This window comes from Cervus elaphus, chromosome 12 (genome assembly GCF_910594005.1).
Source record: "Cervus elaphus chromosome 12, mCerEla1.1, whole genome shotgun sequence".
NCBI lineage: Eukaryota > Metazoa > Chordata > Mammalia > Artiodactyla > Cervidae > Cervus > Cervus elaphus.
The window spans coordinates 87,869,250-87,896,831 of NC_057826.1; the positions used below are offsets into that span (position 1 = coordinate 87,869,250).

The 27,582-nt window shown below is 38.0% G+C and overlaps 1 protein-coding gene across 2 annotated transcripts in view; it reads left to right on the forward strand.

Moving 5' to 3' along the window:
* The first annotated feature begins 9,688 nt into the window (after positions 1–9,688).
* CLPX (caseinolytic mitochondrial matrix peptidase chaperone subunit X) overlaps positions 9,689–27,582 on the forward strand; it is a 36,924-nt gene continuing 19,030 nt past the window's right edge. The window contains exons 1-6 of one of the 2 annotated variants that reach the window (XM_043919900.1): positions 9,689–9,979; positions 16,249–16,409; positions 17,747–17,864; positions 22,440–22,594; positions 25,427–25,586; positions 26,975–27,016. In XM_043919900.1, coding sequence (XP_043775835.1) covers positions 9,901–9,979; positions 16,249–16,409; positions 17,747–17,864; positions 22,440–22,594; positions 25,427–25,586; positions 26,975–27,016 — 715 coding nt within the window. In that variant the 5' untranslated portion in view covers positions 9,689–9,900. The remainder of the gene's footprint in view (positions 9,980–16,248; positions 16,410–17,746; positions 17,865–22,439; positions 22,595–25,426; positions 25,587–26,974; positions 27,017–27,582) is intronic. The other variant, XM_043919901.1, reaches the window with a different exon arrangement.

A 27,582-nucleotide genomic window follows, 5' to 3' on the forward strand; every position in this document is an offset into this window, starting at 1 on the left:
CCAGGCTCCTCTGTCCATGGGGATTCTCCAGGCAAGAATACTGGAGTGGGCTGCCATGCCCTCAGGGATCAAACCTATGCCCCCTGTAGTGGAAGCATGGAGTCTTAACCACTGGACCATCAGGGAAGTCCCTGCTCTTCCCTCCCTTTTTATCCTTTATTTGGTTACACCAGGTCTTAGTTGTGGCATGTGGGATCTAGTTCCATGACCAGGGTTGGACCCAGGCCCCCTGGATTGGGAGCATGGAGTCTTAGCCATTAGAAAGAAGTCCCTACTGTGCTCACTTTTGATAGCCTCTATTGCTTGCTCATTTTAAAAACAATTCCTGAGTTTACTTTGATTCTTTAAAACATTGCCTGACAATTTTCACCTCACTTAGTAACATAAGAATTTGCATGCATGTTCTTGGAAAATTTTATTTTTTAAAAGCCTAACAGTGCAATAAAAACTGTATTTCATCCAAGACAATCTAATAGTGAGTCCTCTGGAGTATAGTGCCATGTTTAAATGGATGACTACCGAAGTAGAGTACCTGGGTTCGATATTGGTTTTTTAACTTACTGGCAGTGTAATCTTAGACAAGTTGTCTAACCTCTGCATGTTTCAGTTTTCTCAACTATAAATTTGAGAAAATAATATGTATCTCATGGAAATGTTATAAAGATCACCTGAACAAATGTATGAACACAGTGTATATTAGTAATTGAAGGCTTGTACCTCTTAATCCCCTTCACCTATCCTCCCTACCCCCGACCCCCCTCCCTTCTGGTAATTAGCCATTTGTTCTCTGCATCTATGAGACAGTCTTCTTATGGAGATCATGCATCCACTTTTCCGTTTCCTCCTTTTTTGTCAGGTTTCCTCCTTTTTTTGTCAGGCTCTTGAGAACCTTTGGCGGTGATTAACATGCCTGCTTCTAGCACCGCTCCCCTTTCTAATTTACTCACCCACTTATGGTCATAAGGCTCCATATAATCAAATCAATATTTAAAATGAGTAAATAAGGACTTCCCTGGAGGTCCAGTGGCTAAGGCTCTGCACTTCCAATTCAGGGGGCCTAGGTTCAATCCCTGGTCAGGGAACTAGATGCCATAGGATGCAACTAAAAGATCCTGTGCACTGCAACTAAGATCTGGTGCAGCCAAAGAAATAAATAAAAAAAAAATGAGTAAATAGGCACAGAATGTGATTCTGAAGGCCCGAGTATGAGCAAAATACATGAACTTTGTATTGCCAACATTGCAACATATATTCTATTGGCTAAGACGCTCTCTCTCATTTTCTCTTACTGACTTACTTACCAACAGGTACATATTTTACATACACAGCCCAATGGGTGCTTGCAAGTAATTTGTTGTTGTTGTTCAGTCACCCAGTTGTGTCTGACTCTGCGATCCCATGAACTGCAGCACTCCAGGCCTTCCTGTCCCTCACCATCTTCTGGACTTTGCCCAAGTTCATGTTCACTACATCAGTGATGCCGTCCAGCCATCTCATCCTCTGACACCCTCTTCTCCTTCTGCCCTCAATCTTTCCCTGTATCAGTGACTTTTCCAATGAGTCATCTGTTCGCATCAGATGACCAAAATATAAATGATTACAACTGTTACTGAAACATAAATATCTCTTATTGTCTAATAATATGGCTAAGGCAAATTAACTGCAAATTGTAAAGGACTTATAAACTAAGGGTCTGTATCCTCTTCTCTTTCATCTTTCTTCTTCAATTTTGCATTTTAAATCAATAGAGCTCCTTATACTGCTAATGTATAGTGGAATAGGGTGAGATCATCAACAAGCTGAAGCATAACTAAAAAGGAAATTTTTATAGGCATAAAAGGAAAGCCTTGTACAGTTTACAAAATAAATTTATTTTTATATATAAAAAAATTATTTATTAAGCACCTACTGTGTACTATGACTCAGAATCATTTATTCACATTAACCCTAGGGAGTCAGGAGCATCCCAGTTTATAGTTGCAAAAAAACAGGCTTATGAAGTAACTTGCTGGAAGTCACACAGCTGGTAAATGACCCAGCTAGGAGCTACACACCATTCCTCCTATCCCTGACATCTGTGCTCTTTAGAAAATACTAAACAAGCCTTCCTAGCACTGTCTTCAAGATTTGGTGTACCAAAAGTTCCAATGGATTAGCTTTAAAAGTCTTTTCCCTCCACTCTGTACCCCATGAATTCAAAGAGGGTTAGTGCCATCTGCTGACCATCTCCCTCAACATCAGGATGAGGGACAGTCCTTGGGGTGGAGGCAACATTGTGCTAATCTTAGGTTACCACCAGACCCCAAGGACAGGCACAGGAGGATGGTGAACATCTTCCTGTAGAGTCCTTGGTCTCCCTAAAATGCCAAGGCTGAACAGTGATTCACTGAGAGAGAAAGTGGTAGTAATTAGAGGGAGAAAGTGGTGGTAATTAGTGGTGGTAAATTAGAGGCCTTGAGAAATAAAGGCACAGGCTCCCACCACCACAGTAAAAACACACCTTATTCATTTTTGCAAATAAACCTTAGCATTTCCTGATTCTACTGTTCTAGCAATAAAAATAGATCCATGAGCCCCACTCCAGAGTATTTTATAAAAACCACTAGGAAAAGGGCCTAGGTGTATTTTAACAAACACTCCAGGTCATTCTTAAGAGAAGGAAGGATGGGGGTAGGGGTGGTCACTACCTCAATGACAGCATTTTAGTCCCTGATATGAGATGTTTCTAGATAAAGAGTGACGATTCTGTGAATCTCTAAAATCTTACCATCTTTTGGAAGAAGATATAGGGAAGCAATGGAAACAGTAGTGGAGATTAGGGTGCAAATCCTGGTTCTGCTTTGGCAAGTCACTTAAGCTCTCCATGTCTTGATTTTCTCAGCTGCAAAACCAAAGGCAGATAACAATACCTTACTGGGTTGCTATGAGAAGCTGATGAGAAGGTGGATGTAAAAGCACTTTGTAAAGTTCTATATAATGTTCTTAGTATTACTTTGAGTCTCATGCTACTTATAGACATGAGTCCTTTTTTTTTTTTGTCTTTATCTTTTAAAATATACATTTTGAGTTCCTGTTATTGCCTGGCAGGATCAATGTCTGCTAGTCTGAAGGATCGGTGTTCAGCTATGAAAAACAAATGTCATTATTCAGAAGACACAGTGATTCTCAACTGAATGATGACTCTCTGAGAGGCTGTATGAGAATCTCTGGTAGAAGGGAAGATTTTTTCTGTTTATAAAAAGGAGCCTTGGGTTAAAAAGGAAAACACCGAAAAACACAGTTTTAAAATCAGCAGACTTGGGCTCTATTTCTCTCTTTGCTTCTGACTCAGTATGTGCCCTTTGTCAAATCCCTGATTTTTCATAGGCCTCTCCTCATCTGAAAATCCAGTGCTAGGTTGGATGACTCCGACTCTAACCTGTAAAATATTTTTTACTTAGCAAGTCACAGTGTTTACAATCTGTGAGGTAGAATCAAGTATAAAAGGAAAAAGTTAATGTAAAGTGGAGACATAAAATATTATGTGCCTTTAGTCATGTAGTTCACAAAAGGTAAATAACTCAAGAAGTCAACTCAAGTGAAACTATTTGAGCTGGAAAATAACATTTGACTTTCTTCTTTTTTTTTTCAGCTTCGGCAAAATTTTAATATTTCATTGCATATTTTTAGACTATTATTTGCAATCATTATAGTCCAAGACAAATAAATTTTCCTTTCCCAAATCTTCTACAGCTTTCCTATTCAAGTTTGTCCTTCACTATCCTCTTTCACATTTTGGAACAACCTAGATACTTTAAGTACAAAATGAATCTTTTCCCATTAGAAAACAAGAACACAGCCATTCATTACTTTGTATTTGACTATCTTTTTAAAGCAACATAAGCCTATCAGAAAAGTGCTGAAAGTTGATATGATATGAAAGTACTTTGTTCCAAAGAGCTGATAAGACCACAAGTACTTGCCATCACTTTCCTGACAGAAGATCCGTATTGCCACAGGGAAAATCTCAAATGACTCTGTGCCTCCAAATCCAGATTTGGGAGGGTGGCCTGATAGAAACTTGACCAGAGGATACCTGGAAAGTACCAAGTGAGAGAGAAGGGTTCTACTATGGATCTAGAGCCCCTATGCTCTTTCTCATGGCTCTGCTCCATCTCCTGGCTACCTAGTTACACCCTGGGGCAAAAACATTGTCCCAACATGAAACTCACACAGGTTAGGACAATGTCTTTGCTCCAGGGTGTGATTAGGAACAGATTCTTGGAACACTTGCAACAGACTCCTTTAACTCTTGGAACACTTGGAACAGACTCCTTTATCATATAGTCAAGTGGTTCCTTTTAGGTTTGAACCCTTTCTAGCACAGATGATACTTTGTTTAAACTCAACATTCTTCTATGCTTAAGTACCAAACAGAAGTCTTATTATATCCTCATGTATAAGTTTCTCAATTTGAATAATGGCTCAGATGGTAAAGCATTCACCTGCAATGCAGGAAACCTGAGTTCAATCCCTGGGTTGGGAAGATCCCCTGGAGAGGGGAATGGCCACCCACTCCAGTATTTTGGCCTGGAGAATTCCATGGATGGAGGAGCCTGACAGGCAGGCCATAGTCCATGGGGTCACAAAGAGTCAGACAGGACTGAGTGACTTTCACTTCACTTCGTAAGATTTATACCATCAAAGAACCTAACACAAAGTTCGTGTCCCAATCCAAGGAGTGGATTTGTTGAGGGCTGATCCTAAAAATTCTGGTACATTTTGACCCACAGAGCATAGTTTGGGGTTGATGTATCGAAACTACCAAATAAACGTGGCGTGTGTGATGAAACTATTACCAGTCTGATGCCAAAACCACATGACCTTTGCTCACATTTGAGAAAAAGTTAAACTAAGTTGTATACAGCTCTGCTTGTTTTGTACTTTCTGGGACAAAGTCTACACTCTATTAATTTCTAAGAATTCCTTCTGGGATATTCAATCAGTTGGATCAACCATTGTATAAACTGTAGAATTTGTATCTGTTAACATCTTTATTGTCAATTATAATTTGCTTTGATTTAACGTCATATTTTCTGAAGACACCTTCCCAGCTTTCTGCCAAGCTAAAGAAGTTGGAAGATAACTACTTAGTCAAGTATTTACTGAATTTATACTGTATATTCAGCCCATGTATACAGTGAGATACCTACCTTCAAAGACTCATAGTACAGTTGGGACACAGGCTAAGTACACAAAACATCAGCCCATAAATAAAATTAAATACTCAGTTGTTCTGAGAATGATAGAAGAATACATCACAAAACAGGATTTTATTTTCTATGATGAAGAATGTCACCACCTTCAGCTGAAGAAGCTGAAGCTGAATGGTTCTATGAAGATTCACAAGATCTATGAAGATCTTCTAGAACTAACACCCAAAAAAGATGTCCTTTTCATTATAGGGGACTGGAATGCAAAAGTAGGAAGTCAAGAGATACTTGGAGGAACAGGCAAATTTGGCCTTGGAGTACAAAACAAAGCAGGGCAAAGTCTAACAGAGTTTTGCCAAGAGAACGCACTGGTCATAGCAAACACCCTCTTCCAACAACACAAGAGAAGACTCTACACATGGACATCCCCAGATGGTCAAAACCAAAATCAGACTGATTATATTCTTTGCAGCCAAAGATGGAGAAGCTCTATACAGTCAGCAAAAGAAGACCGGGAGTTGACTGCGGCTCAGATCATGAACTCCTTATTGCAAAATTCAGACTTAAATTGAAGAAAGTGGGAAAACCATTAGACCATTCAGAAATGACCTAAATCAAATCCCTTATGATTATACAGTAGAAGTGACAAATAGATTCCAGGGATTAGATCTCATACACGGAGTCTCTGCCTGGAGAACTATGGACAGAGGTTTGTGACATTGTACAGGAGGCAGTGATCAAGACCATCCCCAAGAAAAAGAAATGTAAAAAGGCAAAATAGTTGTCTGAGAAGGCCTTACAAATAGCTGAGAAAAAAAGAGAAGCTAAAAGCAAAGGAGAAAAGGAAAGATATCCCCATTTGAATGCAGAGTTCCAAAGAATAGCAAGGAGAGATAAGAAAGCCTTTTTCACCACTGAAATGTTGTGAAGTAATTAGCCTCCAACTAATAAAAAAAAAAACAAAAAAGAAAGCCTTTTTCAGTGATCAATGCAAAGAAATAGAGGAAAACAATAGGATGGGAAAGACTAGAGATGTCTTCAAGAAAATTAGAGATACCAAGGGAACATTTCATGCAAAGATGGACACAATAAAGGACAGAAATGGTATGGACCTAACAGAAGCAGAAGATATTAAGAAGAGGTGGCAAGAATACTCAGAAGAACTGTACAAAAAAGATTTTCATGACCCAGATAATCATGATGGTGTGATCACTCACCTAGAGCCAGACATCCTGGAATGTGAAGTCTAGTGGGCCTCAGGAAGCATCACTCTGAACAGAGCTAGTGGAGGCGATGGAGTTCCAGTTTGAACTATTTCAAATCCTAAAAGATGATGCTGTGAAAGTGCTGCACTCAGTATGCGAGCAAATTTGGAAAACTCGGCAGTGGCCACAGGACTGGAAAAGGTCAGTTTTCATTCTAATCCCAAAGAAAGGCAATGCCAAAGAATGTTCAAACTACTGCTCAATTGCACTCCTCTCACACACTAGTAAAGTAATGCTCAAAATTCTCCAAGCCAGGTTTCAACACTACATGAACCGTGAACTTCCATATGCTCAAGCTGGATTTAGAAAAGGCAGAGGAAGGGATCAAATTGTCAACATCTGCTGGATCATCGAAAAAGCGAGAGAGTTCCAGAAAAACATCGACTTCTTTATTGACTATGCCAAAGCCTTTGACTGTGTGGATCACAACAAAATGTGGAAAATTCTTAAAGAGATGAGAATACCAGATCACCTGACCTGCCTCCTGAGAAATCTGTATGCAGGTCAAGAAGCAACAGTTAGAACTGGAAATGGAACAACAGACTGGTTCCAAATAAGGAAAGGAGTACGTCAAGGCTGTATATTGTCACCCTGCTTATTTAACTTATATGCAGAGTACATCCTGTGAAATGCCAGGCTGGATGAAGCACAAGCTGGAATCAAGATTGCCGGGAGAAATATCAGTAACCTCAGACATGCAGATGACACCACCCTTATGGCAGAAAGCGAAGAAGAACTAAAGAGCCTCTTGATGAAAGTGAAAGAGGAGAGTGAAAAAACTGGCTTAAAACTCAACATTCAGAAAACTAAGATCATGGCATCCGGTCCCATCACTTCATGGCAAATAGATGGGGAAACAATGGAAACAGTGAGACCTTATTTTTTGGGGCTCCAAAATCACTGCAGATGGTGACTACACACATGAAATTCAAAGACGCTTGCTCCTTGGAAGAAAGGCTATGACCAACCTAGACAGCATATTAAAAAGCAGAGAATTACTTTGCTGACAAAAGTTCATCTAGTCAAAGGTATGGTTTTTCCAGTAGTCATGTATGGATATGAGAGTTGGACTGTAAAGAAAGCTGAGCACCAAAGAACTGATGCTTTTGAACTGTGATGTTGGAAAAGACTCTTGAGAGTCCCCTGGACTGCAAGGAGACCCAACCAGTCAATCCTAAGGGAAATCAGTCCTGAATATTCATTGGAAGGACTGATGCTGAAGCTGAAACTGCAATACTTTGGCCACCTGATATGAAGAACTGACTTACTGGGAAAGACCGCTGATGCTGCGAAAGACTGAAGGCGGGAGGAGAAGGGGATGATAGAGGAGGAGATGGTTGGATGGCATCACCGAATTGATGGACGTGAGTTTGAGTAAGCTCCGGCAGTTGGTGATGGATAGGGAAGCCTGGGGTGCTGCAGTCAGTGGGGTCGCAAAGAGTCGGACATGACTGAGTGACTGAACTGAACTATGTCATCATAGCAATGTCACATATTTTTGTTTACTTACCATCTTATTTTTCCCCACTCCATGAAAAGCTCCATGAAACTTTTTTTGTTTTCTTCAATGCAATTTCCCCAGTGTCTGGCATGTAACTGGTGCTCAATAAATATTTGCTGACTGAATAAGTCAAGTCCTTAGAACAGACAGAGAAAGCGAAGTTTTCATAGGGTGCCCCTAGATGAGACCTGGCCTAACCAATGCTTTTATTCATCTTGCTTTATAGCAATATATAAATTTTAGCAAACAACTTCTTTATATAATAATGAGAAAAATGTGTATATAATTGAAATAGAAGGTAGAGTGGAATGAAAGGATTAAATTGGGTGTTAAAGATTCCAGGAGACCTACTTAGCTTACTGCTAAAAGAAGTTTGTCCTAGAATCAGTGGTTTTCAAATATTGTTTTAAAGCAGAACAACTATATTTTCAAGCAAAACCTCAATAAATTAAACAGTTTATTAAAGCAGATCTGCTCTGATTGACTTCGGCAGTGGCTTGAAGGAGGGTTTGGAGAGTTCCACTCTCTTAGTCCCCTCACACACACAATGAGCTTTGGCTTCTGAGGGAATTCTAGAAACACAGTTTGAAAACAGTGGGATGAAGGAACTTTAGAGTCTATACTCTCTGAAAATTCTATTCATGAAGGCAGCTGAGTTAAGACCTGGGCTTTTGGTCTCTGTCACTTTAAGCTGAAGGAGTACTAGGAGTTAGCACCCAGAGAGACAAAAATCACATGTGGCCTGGGCCAGTGTCCCTTCTCATGGCCAGACTGGGGAACTGTAAGTCACATTTCTCTGATCCAAGACTGATGATTGTTAAATAACTTTGCTTCTGAGTCGCGTGTCGTCCTCCTGCTAATCTCCTTCCCCACCCTCCTCCCCCAGCTCAGAACTGAAGATGTCCAAGCTCACTTGGCAATTTCTCCAGGCTTCGGAGTTGATCAGAATCTTATATACAAAGTAGTCTGGTTGCAACACGGATGGAAAAGGGTCTGATTCATTTGTCACCATCCTGCACCTTGTCAGTTAGCTGGTTGATTTGCTTTAGATATATAGAGAGAAAGCAGCCATACACACGCAGGGGTGGAAGGGTAACAGAAGAGAGCTGAATGAAGTGTTTACCAAAGTGTGCTCAGCTTTAAGGGGACAGACAGAGATTGTAAAGAACCCCGGGACTAGCAACGGCTGGAAGTTATCACCACTAGGCTTGAAAAAACAAGGAAAGAGAGCTGTCATCAAACAGTGGCTTGAGAACTTAGTAAAAAATGCCACCACTTCCGTGTCCCTAAGGATAAGGATGTGGAACCCTCGGAAGAAGGAACTTATCGACTCTTACTGAATTGGCGGCTTTCAAAACTTCTCGAGGCCGGTCAAGCCACCGGCCTCACTGTGACCTTCTCAGCCAAGAGTCGAAAATGGACCAGTTCACTGCGACGAGTTGGGACTACAACTCCCAGAATGCATCTCTCCGCTTCTATCGCAAACTTTTCAACTCTGGAGACTTCCGGAAGAATTGTTTGTCGGGACTTGTAGTTCCCCAGTTCGGGTCGGCCGCCTGCCGTAGGAGCCTGTTCATTGGGGCCCAGGTCACCGCCCCCTTCCCCTCGCCGTACCTCGGTGTCCCACGCACGCGCGGCGTGTGCCCACGCCCCTCCCGAGACCTAGGACGCAGGCGCGCGCACGCTCCCAGGGCCCGGTGGGCGGGGAGGGGGGGAGCGGGGGAAAGTGGAGGGGAGGGTGGGGGGGGTTAGGTGTCTATTGAGTAGACGGCAGTGGGGCACGAAGAGAGCGGAGGTCCTGGTGCCAAGCGGGTTAACGTTGCACTGGGCCTAGAGCGGGCAAGCGATTCCGAAGCTAAGGTAGCGAACTTTGCGAGTAAGAGCCGGCCGCTGAGATCCAGAGGGCCGCTGGGGGCGAAGCCCCGGCCTAGGCCCCGCGGAGATGTCGGGCTGCGGAGCTTGTACTTGCGGCGCGGCGGCCGCGCGAATCTTTAGCTCATCGCTCATCTCCGCTCAAAGAGGTAACGAAGTAGTCCCTCACCTGAGCCCTTGATTCAGGAGTGTCCTGGCGGGCGGTGGAGACTCCGGGGAGGGAAGAGACCGCCCCCACCGCTCGGTGCTTCTCCTGGCAGCCCCCCTCCCCTCCCCACCCCCGCCCCGTTTCCGTGGCATCGGACTCTGCCAACCTCTGGAGCAGCTGTTTCTCACATTTGAGGTGAACCCCCCCTGTGCTCCCCAACTTGCTGGCCTTTGGGGCTAGAATGTGGCCGCTTCGCAGAAACCCTGAAAGCGGGGGACACATTGCTCCGTTTGTTAAAAAGTGTTCCCAGACCCCACTCAGAGCTCCTCCGGGGACTGCCGGCTGCTCCGCGGCTCCTCTTCCGGAGCCCGGCCGGGTTCCCCTCGGGCCCCGCGGGAAGGGCTCGGAGGGAAAGCTGCCACTGTTGGGGTCCCCTGGGGCCTCGGGGCGCCGACCCGGCCGTCCCGGGCGCAGGCCGCGCGAGGCCGGGATGTCACAGTCATTGTGCGGCCGCTCACGCCGGGACGTAAGCCGGACTCGTGCCGTTTCTGGGCGGCCGCGGGAAAGCGTCTGAGGAGGTGCCGGTTTGCTCAGCTTGTTTTTGAAGTACTTGGGTGTCTCAGCAGTCGTTTGCCGGGTTTCCTAACTTGACAGTCGCAAATAGTTTTTGAAGGGTGGCGCTTGTTTACCTTTCCTTTCTGTTTATCAGGAGCTGCGAAAGGATGGTACCCCAGCCAAGAGATTCCGGAAAAGAAACCATTTTTCTCTTCCCTAAATCTATGAATAGCTGACAACAGGCTAGATCCTGTTTCAATCACTAAGTTCTAGGCAAATTCGTTTTGTTTTGGATTATCAGCTTGTGATCTCGGGGCGGAGGGGGGAAGCCCCCTATTCCTAATATTTAGAATCATTGTAAAATCCTTACTGTTTACTAAATGTTTATTTTCTGACAGTTGGGATGAAATGAGGTTGTGTGGGCAGAAGCATTTTCTTAAATGGTATGTAAATATAAAGGAGTGACTGAACAAGTAGACATCCATATTCTAGCAATTTTGAGTTGCAAACACTTTAAAGTGACAGATAGTTGAATTCGTTCATCTGACACAGTTGTTTGCAGCCTCCTGTGTGCCAGGCCCTGTTTTGGTGCTGGAGATGGAGGGGAGAATAAGTCCTCACCTTCAAGTTTAGAGAACTAGACAAAGAATAATACTGTTTCGGGGCCTGTATGAAATATGTGGGTGTTCTCCTTGTGTAGGAAGGCTCCTTTTGACAAAAGTCTTCATTTCTATCAATTGTCCCTGAAAACTGAATTATAGGAAGTGTGCAGTTGTTTATTTTTCTTTTCAAAGCACCTTTAAAGATTAAATTTAGTAAAGCAACTATACTCCAATAAAAATGAATTAAAAAAATTAAATCTATCCTTAGGTAAGTAAAGAATTAATGGCTTATTTAGGAATTATCTCTTTGTTTCTCAGTTAATACAAGTTTACTAGAGCTTTTCAGAAATACCAAACCATAGCTTTTACTGTAAAGGAGTAAATTAAACTTAAAATGTTAGATATTACCCAATATCATTATAGAATTTAATATTTTTATGTGACAATGAAACATCAAATGGTTTTCACGTGGATTTGAGACTTTCCCAAGGCTTAATTACATAAAATGTTTGTTTTCCATGGTAGAAACTCTATACATAAGTTTACAAAAATATAATTTTTTTTTAAAGCCTGAAAAACCTCCAAGAAGGTTATTTTTATTTAGAATTCCTGGAAAGAGGAAGAGAGTGAAAGACAGAAAAATTAGACTTGAACTTTAACTAGTGTATTATTCTTATAATTAGAGTTAAGAATTTAAGCAACATAATTAAATAATTTCATCAATATAGTCTTCTAACAGGAAATTGTACAGTGATTTAAGAATAAAAGGGGAGATGTCATAACTCCTCTGAAGTACAGTGCTGTTCTCTGTTCCTGTTGCTTTATCTGTCATGTTATACTTTAAAAATTTTAAATGGTAGTTTGAAAAATTACTTGATAAATTGTCATACTAGACACTGGATCTGTTTTCCTGTTGGGCTATATGTATCCAATTTAATATTTTCTTCACTGTTTTCTTTGAATATGAAATATATATTAAAGTAAAAATTTTTAATATTTTTTTGCTCAAATTGCTGCTGTTTTCAGTATTGGTGTCTTTTTTTTTTTTGGTGTATGTCTTTTTAAAATGTACTTACCATATATAACAGTCAGTTTGCATTTTAAGTTTGTGCATTCAAAAATGTTTGATTCCATTTAAAAAACCCTCAGCGACAATACTTGATCTGAATTTGGCTGTGAGAGTTGTGCGATTCTGTATAACTCTTGATTTCTGGATGCTTCTGTTCTTGTCCATTGAAAGGGTGTCACCTCATAAGTTTGTAAATGAAGATTTGAAGATCCTCAAACTTGTTGATTGGCATCCATAATTCTCATGATAGTTACATAATGTGCCTAACTGAATAGTTTTTAGCTGGATTTTAGTTCCCTCTCTCTCTTGTGATTAAATCCAATACAAATTAAATAAGACAAAATGAATAAGTGATAGAGCATCTTTATTTCCTATACACACTATTTCCTAATCACTTCTCTTTTCTTGGGCATGTTCACCTCCAGACCAGTGGATTAGTAGCGTTAGTGAAAACCTGTCAAATATTTTTAAACTTGAGGAAAGCTATTATAGGAGTCATGTTATTTTTCTTTATTAATAAGTATTCAGAATTCCTGAAGTAATAACTTGGACATAAAAAGTTGAGATTATTAAAAGCAGTAAGTATCTACTAAATTGCGAGCACTGTGAGTTTTTGTTGAATTTTGTTTCCAATTTGTGTTAGGAGTCAAGTGTTTAAGAGAGCATCCAACTTGATTTGCCATTTCATAAGTTGTTAAACACTTAAATATGTCACCACAAATAGCTAGGTTTAAATTTTCATTAGTTCTTTCGCCTTGTTTCTAAAATGCAAATTAAAGATCAGTTTATCTTTCAAGTGGAATCTTTGGTGTGTTTTTGGAGAATGCTTAAGAGTGAATATAGGAAGTTAAGTATTTAGAAATTGAATAAAATATTCTCCTGTTCTTAAAAGCCCTAAAATCATTACACCTTATTCTAGTAGATATGTTTTAAAAAACACAGCTGCTCTGAAACTCAGAGCTTTATCTTTATGACAGAAGTTTGTAAGTGGTTTAACTTTTAACTGTCTTTTGTCATTACTGCCAAGTAGTCTTTTGAAATATACTTTACATAAATACTTTCCCTTGTTTGGCCTTTAGGTACTCTTCATCTGGGTTCACAGGCTTCCAAAAGGCCCAGGGGTAAAATTCAGAGGTTCTTTGAACTTTATTTTCACTAGTCTCTGGGTGAAATGTAGCATTTCCTTCAGTTATAAATATAGGCAAGAAAGTGTAGTAGTATTAGCAATACCTGTGGAATTGTCACCAGTCAAAATCACAGATGTTTTCGTTTCACGTTACATTGCTGATAGCCCAAAGTGTTGTTTACACTTTCCACTACTTTGAAATCATCGTTATTTTAAAAGCTGTTAGATCTTGTTTAATTTTGTTAAGAAGCATATTTTTAAAATATATTGATAAAAATATATTGATAACTACTTCAGGATGATTGGGTTCCTATATATTTTGTTCTGTACATTTAAAAATGTTCTGAATAGGCTTCACCAGCATGCCAGAGGACAAAAAACAAGGGTTAAAAATTCCTGATTGGCTTGCAGCAGTGCTTTCTGTGAAGATTTTTTTTTTTTCACTTTAAAAGATTTATTCTTTCTTTATTTATTTTTAATTTTTTTTTTCATTTATCTTTATATGATTGGTGAATGACTGGTCATTTACCTTGTTTTGTACAGTGGTTTTGAAAAGTGTGGTCCTCAAACCAGCAGTATCAACATCATCTGGGAACTTGTTAGAAATGCGTTCTTGGGTCCCACCTTATTCCCTCTCAATCAGACCTAGGGAAGATCCTCTGCAGTCTGTGGTTTAACAAGCCCTCCAGGTGACTCTAATGCATGCCCAAGTCTGGGAACCAGTGGTTTAGTATTTATAGCATCATGCTGGTGTAGCCCTTAGATTATAGAATGTTAAAACACCACTTCAGTACCATACTATCAGGGCCAGCAAAGAAATTCTTAAATTTAGAAGTCTAAATGACATGAACATGTTTTTTAAATTTTATTTTCTGTGGTGACTGTGTAGTTTGGTTTCATATGTCACCTCATAAGTTATTTCAAGTGAAGGACTTATTTTTCTTTCTGTTCAAGTAGATTTTAAAAGAATCATGTTCATAATTTTTATTTCTCTTAAATTCCCCAAGATAATTTCCTTTCAGCTTATTTTCTAATAGTATTAGATATTGTACATTGTTAAATACTCTTTTAAAAGATATAAGTGGAAAATAATACACTATATGTGAAACTTCAGGTATAAATTTTGTTCTAAACATCTGAGTACAAATATAACATCCAAGTACAAATATAAAGGTTGTTGTAGTTTTTTTTTTGTGAATACATCATAAAAGTTCAGTTAAAAAATTATACTTGTTACATAGATTATAGTAAATTATTGTATTCTGTCTTTCATTTAATGGATGTTCTCAAGCACACACAAAATAGAACACTGAACCCCAAATACCCATCACCCAGCCCCAAGGTACATTCAGCTTTCTGCATTCTTGATTTCATCTATCCCTCTCCCCCGTAACTGTCTAAACTTGCTTTTTAGAGGGACATAGTCTTTAAATCATACTATGTCCTTGAAAAAAATGACTGTTTAGCTTAAATTTCATAAACTGTATCTCTTTCTAACAAGAGTCAGTTCAGTTCAGTCACTCAGTCGTGTCCGACTCTGCGACCCCATGGACTGCAGCACACCAGGCCTCCCGGTCCATCACCAGCTCCCGGAGTTTACTTAGACTCATGTCCATTGAGTCATCACCGGCTCAATGGCATCACCAACGAGAGAGTAATGGCTAACACAATTTACTGCAAAACATGGAAATGTTATACTTGAGAACATTTGAAATGTCTTGAAAATGTTACTTATAAGGAATGCATCAAATTTTTTTCCCCTCAATATTCAAGCTTAATAGTATTAAAATTTTACACTTTTTGGGTTGGGGACTGGGATGTCATAATCCTTTTTTGGTGTTCTTTGTGAATTTATATAGAAATGAAAATTTTTTTCCTCTTATTTGTATCTTTGCTGAGTAATTTGGTGGGTTCATTTTTGTGCTTTGTGGAATTTGAGATGGCCTACAGTGATAAGTTATTCAGTGTAAAACGAGTTGGAAAATGGGAGGGAGTTGTATAACTAAGCAATTGTTTTTGAATTGTCTTACCTACATAATTTAAAACCAGTTTTTGCATTTGAATACAACATATACATGTGTGTATCTTTTAAAAAGCCCTAACAAGTGTAGGAATTAAATCCTGAGTTGTGAATTGTGCAGGGAATAAAATGAGGGAGGCAAAATAAGCTTCTTAAATTTATCTAAGTGTTCACCATCACCACCACCACCATCGGCCTCGCCCCCAGTGTTGTTTAATCACCTCCTAATAGCAGTCTGGTAAACTGCTGGGAAACTTGCTTCATGGCCAATGTACATTATTAGCTTTTGCAAGATTCTGAGTAGCTCTAGGGTATTGAGGTCTGTGGAATTTTGTTTAACTTATGACCATTCAGTTTTCTTGTGTAGGGAGCAGTCTTTTATTTATTTTATTTTATTTTTTTGGGGGGAGCAGTCTTTTAAAAAGACCAACTTGGGAAATACTGCCTCACAGTCTGGAGTATGGCTCTTTTGCCATTGACTATAATTTATATGGGGGTTTATTTTGTATTTGTATGCAGAGAAGCAAGAGTCAGCAAACTATGATCCCATAGAACAGATCCAGACACCTATTTGTTTACATTTTGTTTGTTCTTGTTGGTAGATATAAGACATATAATAATATAGAACATAAGTGCCCTTGTTCCCCTACAAGTGAGGCGAGTGTTGAACTACTTATCTCTCACACTTTGAAAGGGCCATTAATTGTTGTCTCTGTTCTTTCCTCACTTCTAAAGCACAGGTCTGGCCAGTTTTTGAGGATGGTGTCTTTGTACTATTGCTGTGAAAACTGTTAACTTTTTCAACTTCCTTGCTTAAGGGATTTTTGTTTCCAGGGGATTTATTGAAGGCGTGTTAATGTTTGATGTGTAGACTAAATAAATTTCATTGTATTTTCAGGTATTTCTTGTAGTCGTATTCATATACCGGTTTTAGGGAGGCTTGGGACCTTTGAAACTCAGGTTCTACGAAGAGCTCCTTTTAGAGCTTTTACAGAAACACCAGCATACTTTGCCTCAAGAGATGGGATAAGTAAAGATGGCTCTGGAGATGGAAATAAGGTATTTTATCTTTTTTGGCATCTATATACATATTTGAGTTCATTTAACAAATATAATAGTGCTCATTTAAATAAATATAATAGTACTCTGTATTTCATTGGTTATATGTTTTTGTTGTTGTTTAGTTTCTAAGTTGTATCCTACTGTTTGTGACCCCATGGACTGTAGCACACCAGGTGACTCTGTCCTGCATTTCCCAGGCAAGAATATTGGAGTGAGTTGCCATTCCCTTCTCCAGGAGATCTGCCCGACCCAGGGATCAAACCTGTGTCTCCTGCATTGCAGGCAGATTCTTTGCTGCTGAGTCAGCAGGGAATCCCATGTTTTCTGTAGGAAATATAAAATGATAGGAAGAATTTTATGTATTTTTATTTTGTGTATCAGCGTGAACCATAAAATTATTTGATAAGCATTTCATTGGTCAGTGGTAATTAAAATTTCTAACACCCCAACACAGTAAAGAAGCTTCATTAAATAATGTATGTAGTCAGTCTGATGGTTGGTTGGGTTAAGAATAGCCATCCTTTTCTGCTTCTACACAGCTCTTAAAACTCATGATAATATAAACCTTACTTCATCTGACTTAATGGTGGGCTACTCTGTAGCTCATTTGAAAAGACCCTGATGCTGGGAAAGATTGAAGGCTGGAGGAGAAGGGGATGAAAGAGGATGAGATGGTTGGATGGCATCACTGACTCAATGGACATGAGTTTGAGTAAACTTCGGGAGTTGGTGATGGACAGGGAGGCCTGGCGTACTGCAGTCCATGGGGTCGCAAAGAGCCTGACACGACTGACTGAACTGAACTGAACTCTGTGGCTAGGAAGTAGATGATTGGTAACTTTATTAGGTCAGTGAATAATCATGTTTTTTATTATGCAAATTTGTCTAACACTTGAGTTAATAATATGTGTGAGACAAAATGCTAGGTGTTTTTGTATACACACTTAATCCTAACAGTGCCCCTCTAAAGTAGGTGAAATGATCACCCCCCCTTTTTTTTAAGAGATGACAAAAGTTAGATTTAAGAAAGTTGAGTTACTACTTGTCATGGTAATAACTCTCAATTCAATTTCATAGTAAGTTTTTTAGTTACTAGTGCTTATTGATTTTTTCCTCTAGTATTTACTGTCATTGAAAAAAAGCTAATTATTTTACATGCTGGATCATACCATGTAAAGAAGGGAAACAGTAAATATATGTTTTTACTAGAATTGGTTTTTTTATAATATTAATTATAAACAATATAAACATATATTTAAATACAAACTTAAAGTTACATGGTGGTTGCCTGAAAGTAATAATTGACATTTTTTCTTTTCTTGCACAAATATTAGAAATCAGCAAGTGAGGGAAGCAGTAAGAAATCAGGCTCTGGGAATTCTGGGAAAGGTGGAAACCAGCTTCGTTGTCCTAAATGTGGCGACTTATGCACACACGTAGAGACCTTCGTGTGTAAGTATTACTTCTGTTCTTCTTTTTCCCTGCCTTTGCTGTAAATCATTAATTGCACAGAAATATATACATTATACCTTATATACATCAGAATTATTTTTTCCCTGAATTTACAATAGTCTTTCTTATAGTCACCAGATACTAAAAATCCCCTGGACTAGTAATGCTTTGAACTATTATGGTATAAGATAATTTAAAAAAAAAATTTTTTTTTTAAAGATAATTTAAGAAAACTCTTCCCTTCTTTGTTTTGCTTGTGTGTGTTAGTTGCGCAGTCGTGTCCAACTCTTTGTGACCCTGTGGACTGTAGCCCACCAGGCTCCTCTCTCCATGGAATTCTCCAGGTAAGAATACTGGAGTGGGTTGCCATTCCCTTCTCCAGGGGATCTTCCCGACCCAGGGATCGAACCTGGGTCTTCTGCATTGCAGGTGAATTCTTTACCATTTGAGCCACCTGGCTCAATTTTAATTGATAAACAATTATTAATGGTTAAGCTGTGTTGAGACGAGCCCCGAGAGGCAGGCTATATGCTTAGGAATGGAATGGCTGGGTGAGATGGTAACTGTTTAGCTTTTTAAGGGACTGCTGTAGGTGTTCATAACAAGGTATAAGGGCTTCCCAGGTAGCTCAGCTGGTAAAGAATCTGCCTGCAATGTGGGAGACCCCAGTTCTTTTCCTGTGTCAGGAAGATCCCCTGGAGAGGGGATAGGCTACCCACTCCTGTATTCTTGGGCTTCCCTGGTCATTCAGATGGAAAAGAATTGACTTGCAATATGGGAGACCCGGGTTTTATCCCTGTGTTGCGAAGATCCCCTGGAGAAGGGAATGGCAACCCACTCCAGTATTCTTACCTGGAGAACCTCAATGGACAGAGGAGCCTGGTGGGCTACAGTCTGTGGTCACAAAGAGGGGGACACGACTGAGCGACTTTACAGCACATAGATGTCCCATTTTACAACCCCACTAACAAGGTAGGTATAAGGGTTCTAATTTCTTTACATCCTCAACATTTATGTCTTTTTTTTTTTTATTATAGCCATCATAGGAATAGGAAGTGGTATTAATACCTCATCATGGTTGTGATCTACATTTCCCTAATAATGACTAGATGTTAAATATCTTTTCATGTGCTTATTGACTATTTGTATGTCTTCTTTGGAGAAGACTACACTTTCTGTCCATTTTTAGGTTGGGTTATCTTTTTTCTTTTGTGTGTGTGTGTGGGTTATCTGTTTATTGTTGAGGTGGAAGAGTTCTTTATTCTGAATACTGGGCCCTTATCTAGATTCCTGATTTGCAAATATTTTTCTTATCCTATGGGTAGTTCTTTATTTTTAAATGCTATATAGGAGTCAGTTAACTTTTACTATAAAGACCAAATAGTAAATATTTTAGACTTTATGGGCCATATGGTCTCTGTTGTGACTTTTCTCCTTTGTTGTTACCGTGCAAAAGCAACCATAGACAGTGTAAAGGAGTGAAATTGGCTGTATTCCAATAAAGTTTTGTGTATGACACTGAAATTTGAGTTTCATTAACTTTCATTGTCATTTTTTTAAATGTAAAAGCTGTTCTTAGCTCATTGATCTTCCTGTACATATTTCATCTCACAAATATGTTTATAGTGATTTTTATGTTTTCTTATAGTGGTACCACTGTTGCTTGACTGACTTTGTTGAAATAAAATACCATTTCTGTTGGTCCCATTATGAGTATTTAGAAAATCATCAGAAATTTAAATAATATCTAAGATTGTTGATTATAAGAATATATATTAATTTTTCTTTGCCGTTTTAAAAAATAACTTTATGAATAGTGTCCCTAGTTTTATTTAAGGTAGAGCCTTTAGTTCTGGGACTTTTTATTTTGGGCTTTTCTTGGGATTTTTAAAAAAATTTCTTATTTAACTTAAGGGGGAAATTGAGGTATAATTTATATACAGACAAGGAAAGAAAATGCATGGATTCTAAGTGTACAGTGTGATGGATATACATACCAATATTCACAGCACCCCAGAAGGCTCCCTCATGTTCTTTCCTAGTCACTAACCTCTTTTCCCCCAGTGTAACCACTACCTTGACCTTCATCACTGGAGATTGGTTTTGCCTGTTTTTGTACTTCATTTAAATAGTTATACTGCACCTTCTCTTGCTTTTGGATGGAGCTTTTAGTTTTTACTTTTATGTATATAATACTTTTTGAAGGCTTACTGTAATTATCTGTCTCATAGAGTGAGGATAAACTTTTATGCAGTGGTTTGGAGATTTTATCTTTGACCCTGAAACTTTTTCAGAGTTATGAAGAACTTCCATTTAAACAAATATCCTGAAAAAGTTTTTTTACTAAGGTAATCTTTCATCTGTTGTTGATATACTATACAAGCATGTTTATTGGCATCAGTATTCTGTTTGTAAGGGAATATAGAATACCTGTAGTAATCATTTCAAGTGAGGTTTATTTATCCCCTGAAAATTTAACAAAATCAGATTTTGCCCCTTGTTTTTAGGAGTAAAAAGTATACATTGCAATGTTTGTTTACTTGTTTTCCTGAAATAGCATTTTGATAAGTTGAACTTGGTTATATGTTGAATGTGTTTCAGTGTAAAACAGTATTGCAAATATCAGGTAGAATTTAAGCAACCCTTCAAAGAGGAATGAGGAATAAGCAAAGAGGAATGTTTTTTGTTGGTGTTTCTCTTTCCCTTTGACCTAATTTCTTCAGAGAAATATTTTGTTCTTGTGTTCTCAGGCCAGATTTTCCGGTGACACAGCCTGAACTAGATTAGAGGCTTCCCTGCCCTTTAATCCTTGCCCTGTTTACTACCATCGGTAACAATTATAAACTGGTGCCTGGTCAAAATATAAAGCCACTATCTTTTCCATTGATGGGAATTGGTGATAATGAATTTTGACTTGTGTTAATCAAAAGTACTTGAAATAGCTTGATCTTTTTCCTTAGGGAAGCCTTACTAGGTGATTGATGAATGGAATACAGAAGTGATCCCTCATCTAGTTTAAAATTTGTGGCTAGAATTTGTCCAGAATGTATATTTTTGATTTGCTTTTTGTTTAAGAGCAGACATTAATAATTAAATTGGTTGAATTAGTAATTAAATTTATTTTTAAATGTGGTATTGTCTATTTTTTTAAACTGGATTATTTTGTGAAGATTGAGGTGTGCTTGCCAGTGCAGTTTTTTTTTTGTAATCTGTGGATAGGTAGTTATAATATTCCCAAAGGACAGTGATTCCCATAGTTTAAAAAATCCTTTTTCTTTGCTTTTGTTTAGTTAGGTTATACAAAGGTAACACCAAAATGTATTACTAGACCTACCAACATGTAACTAATTCCTGTGTATATTTTGCTCTGAATCTGTTGATAATCTATATGGGATTCTCTACCATGCTGCTTTCTGAGGTCCTTGGTTACCATTAGTGGAATTAGGCTTGGAGAAGATTAAGAATATGTGCCTGTATCTGAAAAGAGAAAAAAGAGGAAATCACTTTTGTTTTAAACACAAGATATCTACAGTGATGCCTTGGAACTGAGAAACCCATTTCATCTTCACTTTTAACTGCCCTGCCCAGTTTCCAAAAGCTGTATGATTATATTTTGTTAGTTTCTTAGTGGTGGTTTTTTAAAAAATGTATTTATTTATTTGACAGTGTTGGGTCTTGGTTGCAGCATACGGGATCTGTGTTGCAGCATAGGGAATCTTGCGTTGTTCACGGACTCTCCAGCTGTGGTGCATGGGCTTAGTTCCCCATGACATGTGGGATCTTACTTCCCTGACCAGGGATTGAGCCTATGTCCCCTGCATTGCAAGGCAGATTCTTAACCTCTGGACCACCAGGGAAGTCCCAGTTTCTTCGTGGTTTTTAGGTCAAAGAAATAGGAATTAGTGGAATAAAGATAATAAGAACAGTATAAAATAATTTTATATATTTACCAAGTCAAGGTCTTAAAAATGCTCACAAGTTTGAAAAGAACCTTAAGAATGTATATATATTTTACATTTTTTAGGGATTAAAATGGATTTTTCTCTTTCAACTTTTGTGTTTGTAATTTCTTGTAGTAAAATGTTAATTTTATTACAGATTAATTTATTTGTACTTTACTTTTTCCCCACAGTTTATTCATTCTAGTATTTGAATAAAATAATTAATACAGTGGTAGTTTTAAAAATTAACTTTAGCGAATTCCTGGTAATGGTTAGATGACACCCCACTTTCACTGCCAAGGGCCCGGGTTCAGTCCTTTGCTGGGGAACTAAGATCTTGCGAACTGTGCATTTCCCCACCCCCCCAAAGAAAAACCCAAAACTTTAGTGAATGGAGAAGTCGAAAGAATTTCAACCAGTCTTTTCTCTAGATAAAATCTGTCACACCTAGCTGAAATGAATAGAATGTAGTTTACTGAACTCACATTTATCATCTATTTTAGGTACAAATTAGGCTGGCTGTTGTGACTAGTGGAGTGAACTACAAGTTTTTTGTCAAGTACATAGGTTTCAATTTTCAACAAGTCTTTAAAGTTAAATAGTATTTGAGTTATTTTCCTCTGTCCTTTTACAGCATCCACCCGCTTTGTGAAGTGTGAAAAATGTCATCATTTTTTTGTTGTGTTATCAGAAGCAGACTCAAAGAAAAGCATAATTAAAGAACCTGAATCAGCAGCAGAAGCTGTAAAATTGGCATTCCAACAGAAACCACCTCCTCCCCCCAAGAAGGTATAAGTCCTTGCTCAGTGTTACGAACATTTCATCTTGAAAACATTTCATTGCTCCTCTCTCTCCAGTTTATATTGAATCTTAGTACTAGTATGTAAACAAGTTTTGTAAGTTCTTTATAACATAGGCTGTGTCTGGCTAAATTTTTACTAATATTTGATACTTGAAATTTAGGTATAGGATGCATTGATGTTTTCCCATATCATGATTATTGTATTCATAGCAATGAAATACAGCTGATGATTAGTAGTGTTAATACTAAGTTAATCTAAAATGACATCCTTAAAATAGAACAGCTGGGGATTTGTTTTTGTTAGTTTGGGTCCCGAAATAACAGCAGCCTGCAGTTTTTCCCTCTTAAATTAATCTACTTTATTAGAGGTAAAACAGCCTCAGACTAACAATAGAAGCAAGTATTTTTTTCGTGACCAATGTGCCAGGGCACTCCTGTATAACATTGTGACTTTTGTGGTGTTGGCGCTTTCTTGATGTCTCAGGTGGATTGTGATTTAGCCATGTGAGACACGGCAGAGTATACCACCGGCTTCATTGGGTACTTGGTGTGTGCTTTCTGGGGAGGAGGAGCCTTGCTTCTGGGCTGTGTTATTATCTCTGGCCACGTTTCAGGTGGTGTTTGCACACTTATTTCTCACCCTCTGCTTTCTTTGACTTTTTAGATACCAGTGCATTTGTTTCTGCAAATGTGCTAAATCGTGGGTGTAATTCATGAGGAATGATGATTTTTAAAAACCATAACAACATATATATGGTCAACCATTATAGAATTTGTTATGTAAAAATAATGGGGGAAAATATAGCTATTAAGCTCTATGTTCCTCACTAATTTGTATAGACTTCAGAATCTGAGTTGGAGTTCTAGAGAATAAAGTTCTAGAAAATAACTCTCTTCAGGAGTTGGTGAATATTAGCAGTTAACTTCTGTTAACTAAAAGCTGAAAGAATTTACCCTAGGTACTAAGCCATTGGCAATAACCAAATTTCATATAGAGCTTTAGTTTCTACCAAGAATAAGAGTTTTAGATTGCCATTTAGATAAATGCATAGCTTTAAAGTTAATATCTGAGAAAAAGCTAAATGTTTGTGAGTATTAAAGCACATTGATACAGGTGGTATAATGATTTTTGAGTATATAATGCCTATTTTATTCTTAAAAATTTTATTCTTAAAATTTCTTAAAGAGATAGGAATACCAGACCATCTTACATGCCTCCTGAGAAATCTATATGCAGGTCAAGAAGCAACAGTTAGAACTGGACATGGAACAACAGACTGGTTTCAAATCAGGAAAGGAGTATGTCAAAGCTCTATATTGTCACCCTGCTTATTTAACTTATATGCAGAGTACATCATATGAAATGCTGAGCTAGATGAAGCAAAAGCTGGAATCAAGATTGCCGGGAGAAATATCAATAACCTCAGATATGCAGATGACACCACCCTTATGGCAGAAAGCAAAGAAGAACTAAAGAGCCTCTTGATGAAAGAGGAGAGTGAAAAAACTGGCTTAAAACTCAACATTCAGAAAACTAAGATCATGGCATCCGGTCCCATCACTTCATGGCAAATAGATGGGGAAACAATGGAAACAGTGACAGACTTTATTTTCTTGGGCTGCAAAATCACTGTGAACAGTGACTGCAGCCAGGAAATTAAAAGACACTTGCTCTTTGGAAGAAAAGCTATGAGCAACCTAGACAGCATATTAAAAAGTAGAGAATTACTTTGCCGACAAAAGTCCGTTTAGTCAGAGCTCTGGTTTTTCCAGTAGTCATGTATGGATGTGAGAGTTAGACTATAAAGAAAGCTGAGCCCTGAAGAATTGATGCTTTTGAACTGTGGTGTTGGAGAAGACTCTTGAGAGTCCCTTGGACTGCAAGGAGATCCAACCAGTCAGTCTTAAGGGAAATCAGTCCTGAATATTCATTGGAAGGACTGATGCTAAAGCTGAAACTGCAATACTTTGGCCACCTGATGCGAAGAACTGACTCACTGGAAAAGACACTGATGCTGAGAAAGATTGAGGGCAGGAGGAGAAGGGGACGACAGAGGAGGAGATGGTTGTTTGGCATCACTCACTCAATGGACATGAGTTTGAGCAAACTCTGGGAGTTGGTGATGGACAGGGAAGCCTGGTGTGCTGTAGTTCATGGGGTTGCAAAGAGTTGGACATGATTGAGCAGCTGAACTGAACTGAACTGAATGCCTATTTTGAAAAAATTTGTTTTATAATGTAATCTTTGTGAATAATATTATTCATATGATTGAAAGAGGTGTAAAAAAGATTTTTAAAATTGATTTCATTAATGATAACAGCTTTAGACCCATGGTAGCAAGTGTAGGTATTCTAATTGGCTTTAACATTAACTTTCAAAAATTAGGATCATTGGCATTGTTTATAGAATAGAAACTGGCATAGCACTGGGAAAGTACAGGAATACTTTGTTAAGCTAGAGAACAAATGAATGGTGTGTTGTATCTTTAAGGTTTGGGGCCTCTGAAATCATTGCTGCATAATGTATCATGCCCTTTGCATTTTGTTTTGAATGAGAGTCTTTGTTCAAATTTAAAACTGTAAGCAAATGAGTTCAGTATTTAAGACTTCCCTGTGGTCCCGTGGTTAACTCCGCACTTCCACTGCAGGGGACACAGGTTCCGTCCCTGGTAGGGAAAGTTCGTGCTGTGTGGTGCTGCCCCCCACCAAAAATAAAAAGTGCTCGGTATTTAATTCTAATGTGTATATATTGTGATAACTCTAATGTGTATATATTGTGATGACTTACAGTAAATTGTTCATTTCTAATAATTTTTCAGATTTATAACTACCTCGACAAGTATGTTGTTGGCCAGTCATTTGCCAAGAAGGTGCTTTCAGTAGCTGTATACAATCATTACAAGAGAATATATAATAATATCCCAGCTAATCTGAGACAGCAGGCAGAAGTTGAGAAGCAGACATCATTAACACCTAGAGGTTAGTGTTTTGATAATTGACCAAAATAGAGATTACTGTGCTTAGAGGTAATCCTTATTTGCAGCTCTTTGCTTTGGTCTTAAAATACTTGTAGTACAGTACAGTATTTTTCAAAATACAGGTTGCTTCCCATTAGTGGTTCATGAAATCATTACAGTTCATTTCCAACAGCATTTAAAAAAGAGAGTTAATAAGTGTGAGTAGAAAATACCAGAGTCTGTTAACTTGTTAAGTATTATTTCTTAAAACTTTTTTTTGGGGTGTATGTGCTTGGGTTCTCGTGTACAAATTGAGACATCATTTTTGAGTTGTAGACTTGACCACAGGTAGTTCTTGTAGACTAGATCATTGCAGTGTTCTGTATACAACTCTTGAGTTCTTCTCTTTGGGGTTCGGGACACAGAAAATTTTCCTAAGTCAGAGATATATGGAAATGGTACCTCTTATAGAACATATTCAGCACTCTTTCTGTTTTGGCCTCAGCTACACAGTGCAAGGTTCAGGGCAAATTTGTAAGTGATTCAAAGTATAGTTTCTATTAATGATAGATTCTAATGCACCAACGTACTGTGTGATGTCAACTTACTATGGACATGTATATGTTATATTAACAGAAAGATTTTATTTAAAAAACTATGAATACAGTAAAATGTAAATACTTTAAGGGTTGTTTTTTTTTTTTGGCTGCTGCTAGGGAGCTGTAATTTTGGAGTTGTCCTACAGATATCTATTGTTTACATTCTTTTAGCTATGTTATAATTTTATGGAGTTTTGCTAAGTACTTTTAGTATTAAATTAACTTTTAGTAGGTACTAATATTATAATTTATTGCCTTAATGAAGACACTTGTTCACTGCTTGAACTTACTGCAAAGCATTTACATAGTAGGATCAATTACTTTTTTAGGAAGTCTAAATTATAGTAACTGATGAAGGACCTGGGACGTTTATGACTTATAAGGTCCAAATATCGTTGTTTGGTCATGGAGCAAAATAATTTTTCTGATTCTGTCAGTCAACAAATTAATAGTTAAGCTCTTCTAGGTGCTGGAAAAGCAAATGGTCTTTATAATATGAGGGATTTAAATTCTTATTGAAGACCTAAATTACTACATTTCTTTTCTTTAAATAAATAGCAACTTTGTATTTGACAGATGTGAATATTGGCAACTATACAGCCATCATTAAGCATGTTTGGGTTTTTTTTTTTTTTAATACAGAAAAGAGGTAGCATATAAATTCTTTCATAATTTATAGAAAGCTGAAAAAACTAATGAACATATTCTTTATATTTGGAAGAGGGCAAGAAGTGGAATACTCCTTGTTTGTTCCCCTAAATTAAGCAAATATATAATATTTTCATGTTGCCATTTTCATCCTCTTTCTTAGAGTTAGAAATAAGAAGACGGGAGGATGAGTACAGATTTACAAGTAAGTGACCTCTCTTCAGGTCCTCCTCTGTAATCATTCTTCCTTTTTAGATTTACCTCAGTGAAGTTTGTCAGCACTAGTTGTGATAGATACGCACTTGTTTGTATATTACTAAGAAAGGCATTGTATATTATCTAAACCTGTTTGTTATACATGGCATATATAACTTTGGAACAGTTTCATAGGTAATTTGTGTAGTTGTAGATATTTGGGTTGTTGTAGATATTTGATTTTATCTTTTTTGTTGTGATATTTCTTATAACGTAAAGAAATAAGTATTGTATGTAGTTTTCCTCTATAAATCTAGATCTGCATATTACCAAAAGTTGTGTTTTTAAAAATTTGTACCTTGAATGTTATATCCTTTTTTTCCTTAAAAAAAAAAAACAATTTAAGTTGATCTGCCTGTAAGTGACAGATTTTAAGGGAGGTATATTATCTTTCAGCTACTCTTTGCCAGAAACTACATTGTTTATTTTTTGGTGTTTATGAAACTTAGTGTAGGCTTACAAATTATGCATAACCTCCAGCTCACTATTGAGAGCTCTAGACTGCCCCTAAAAGCA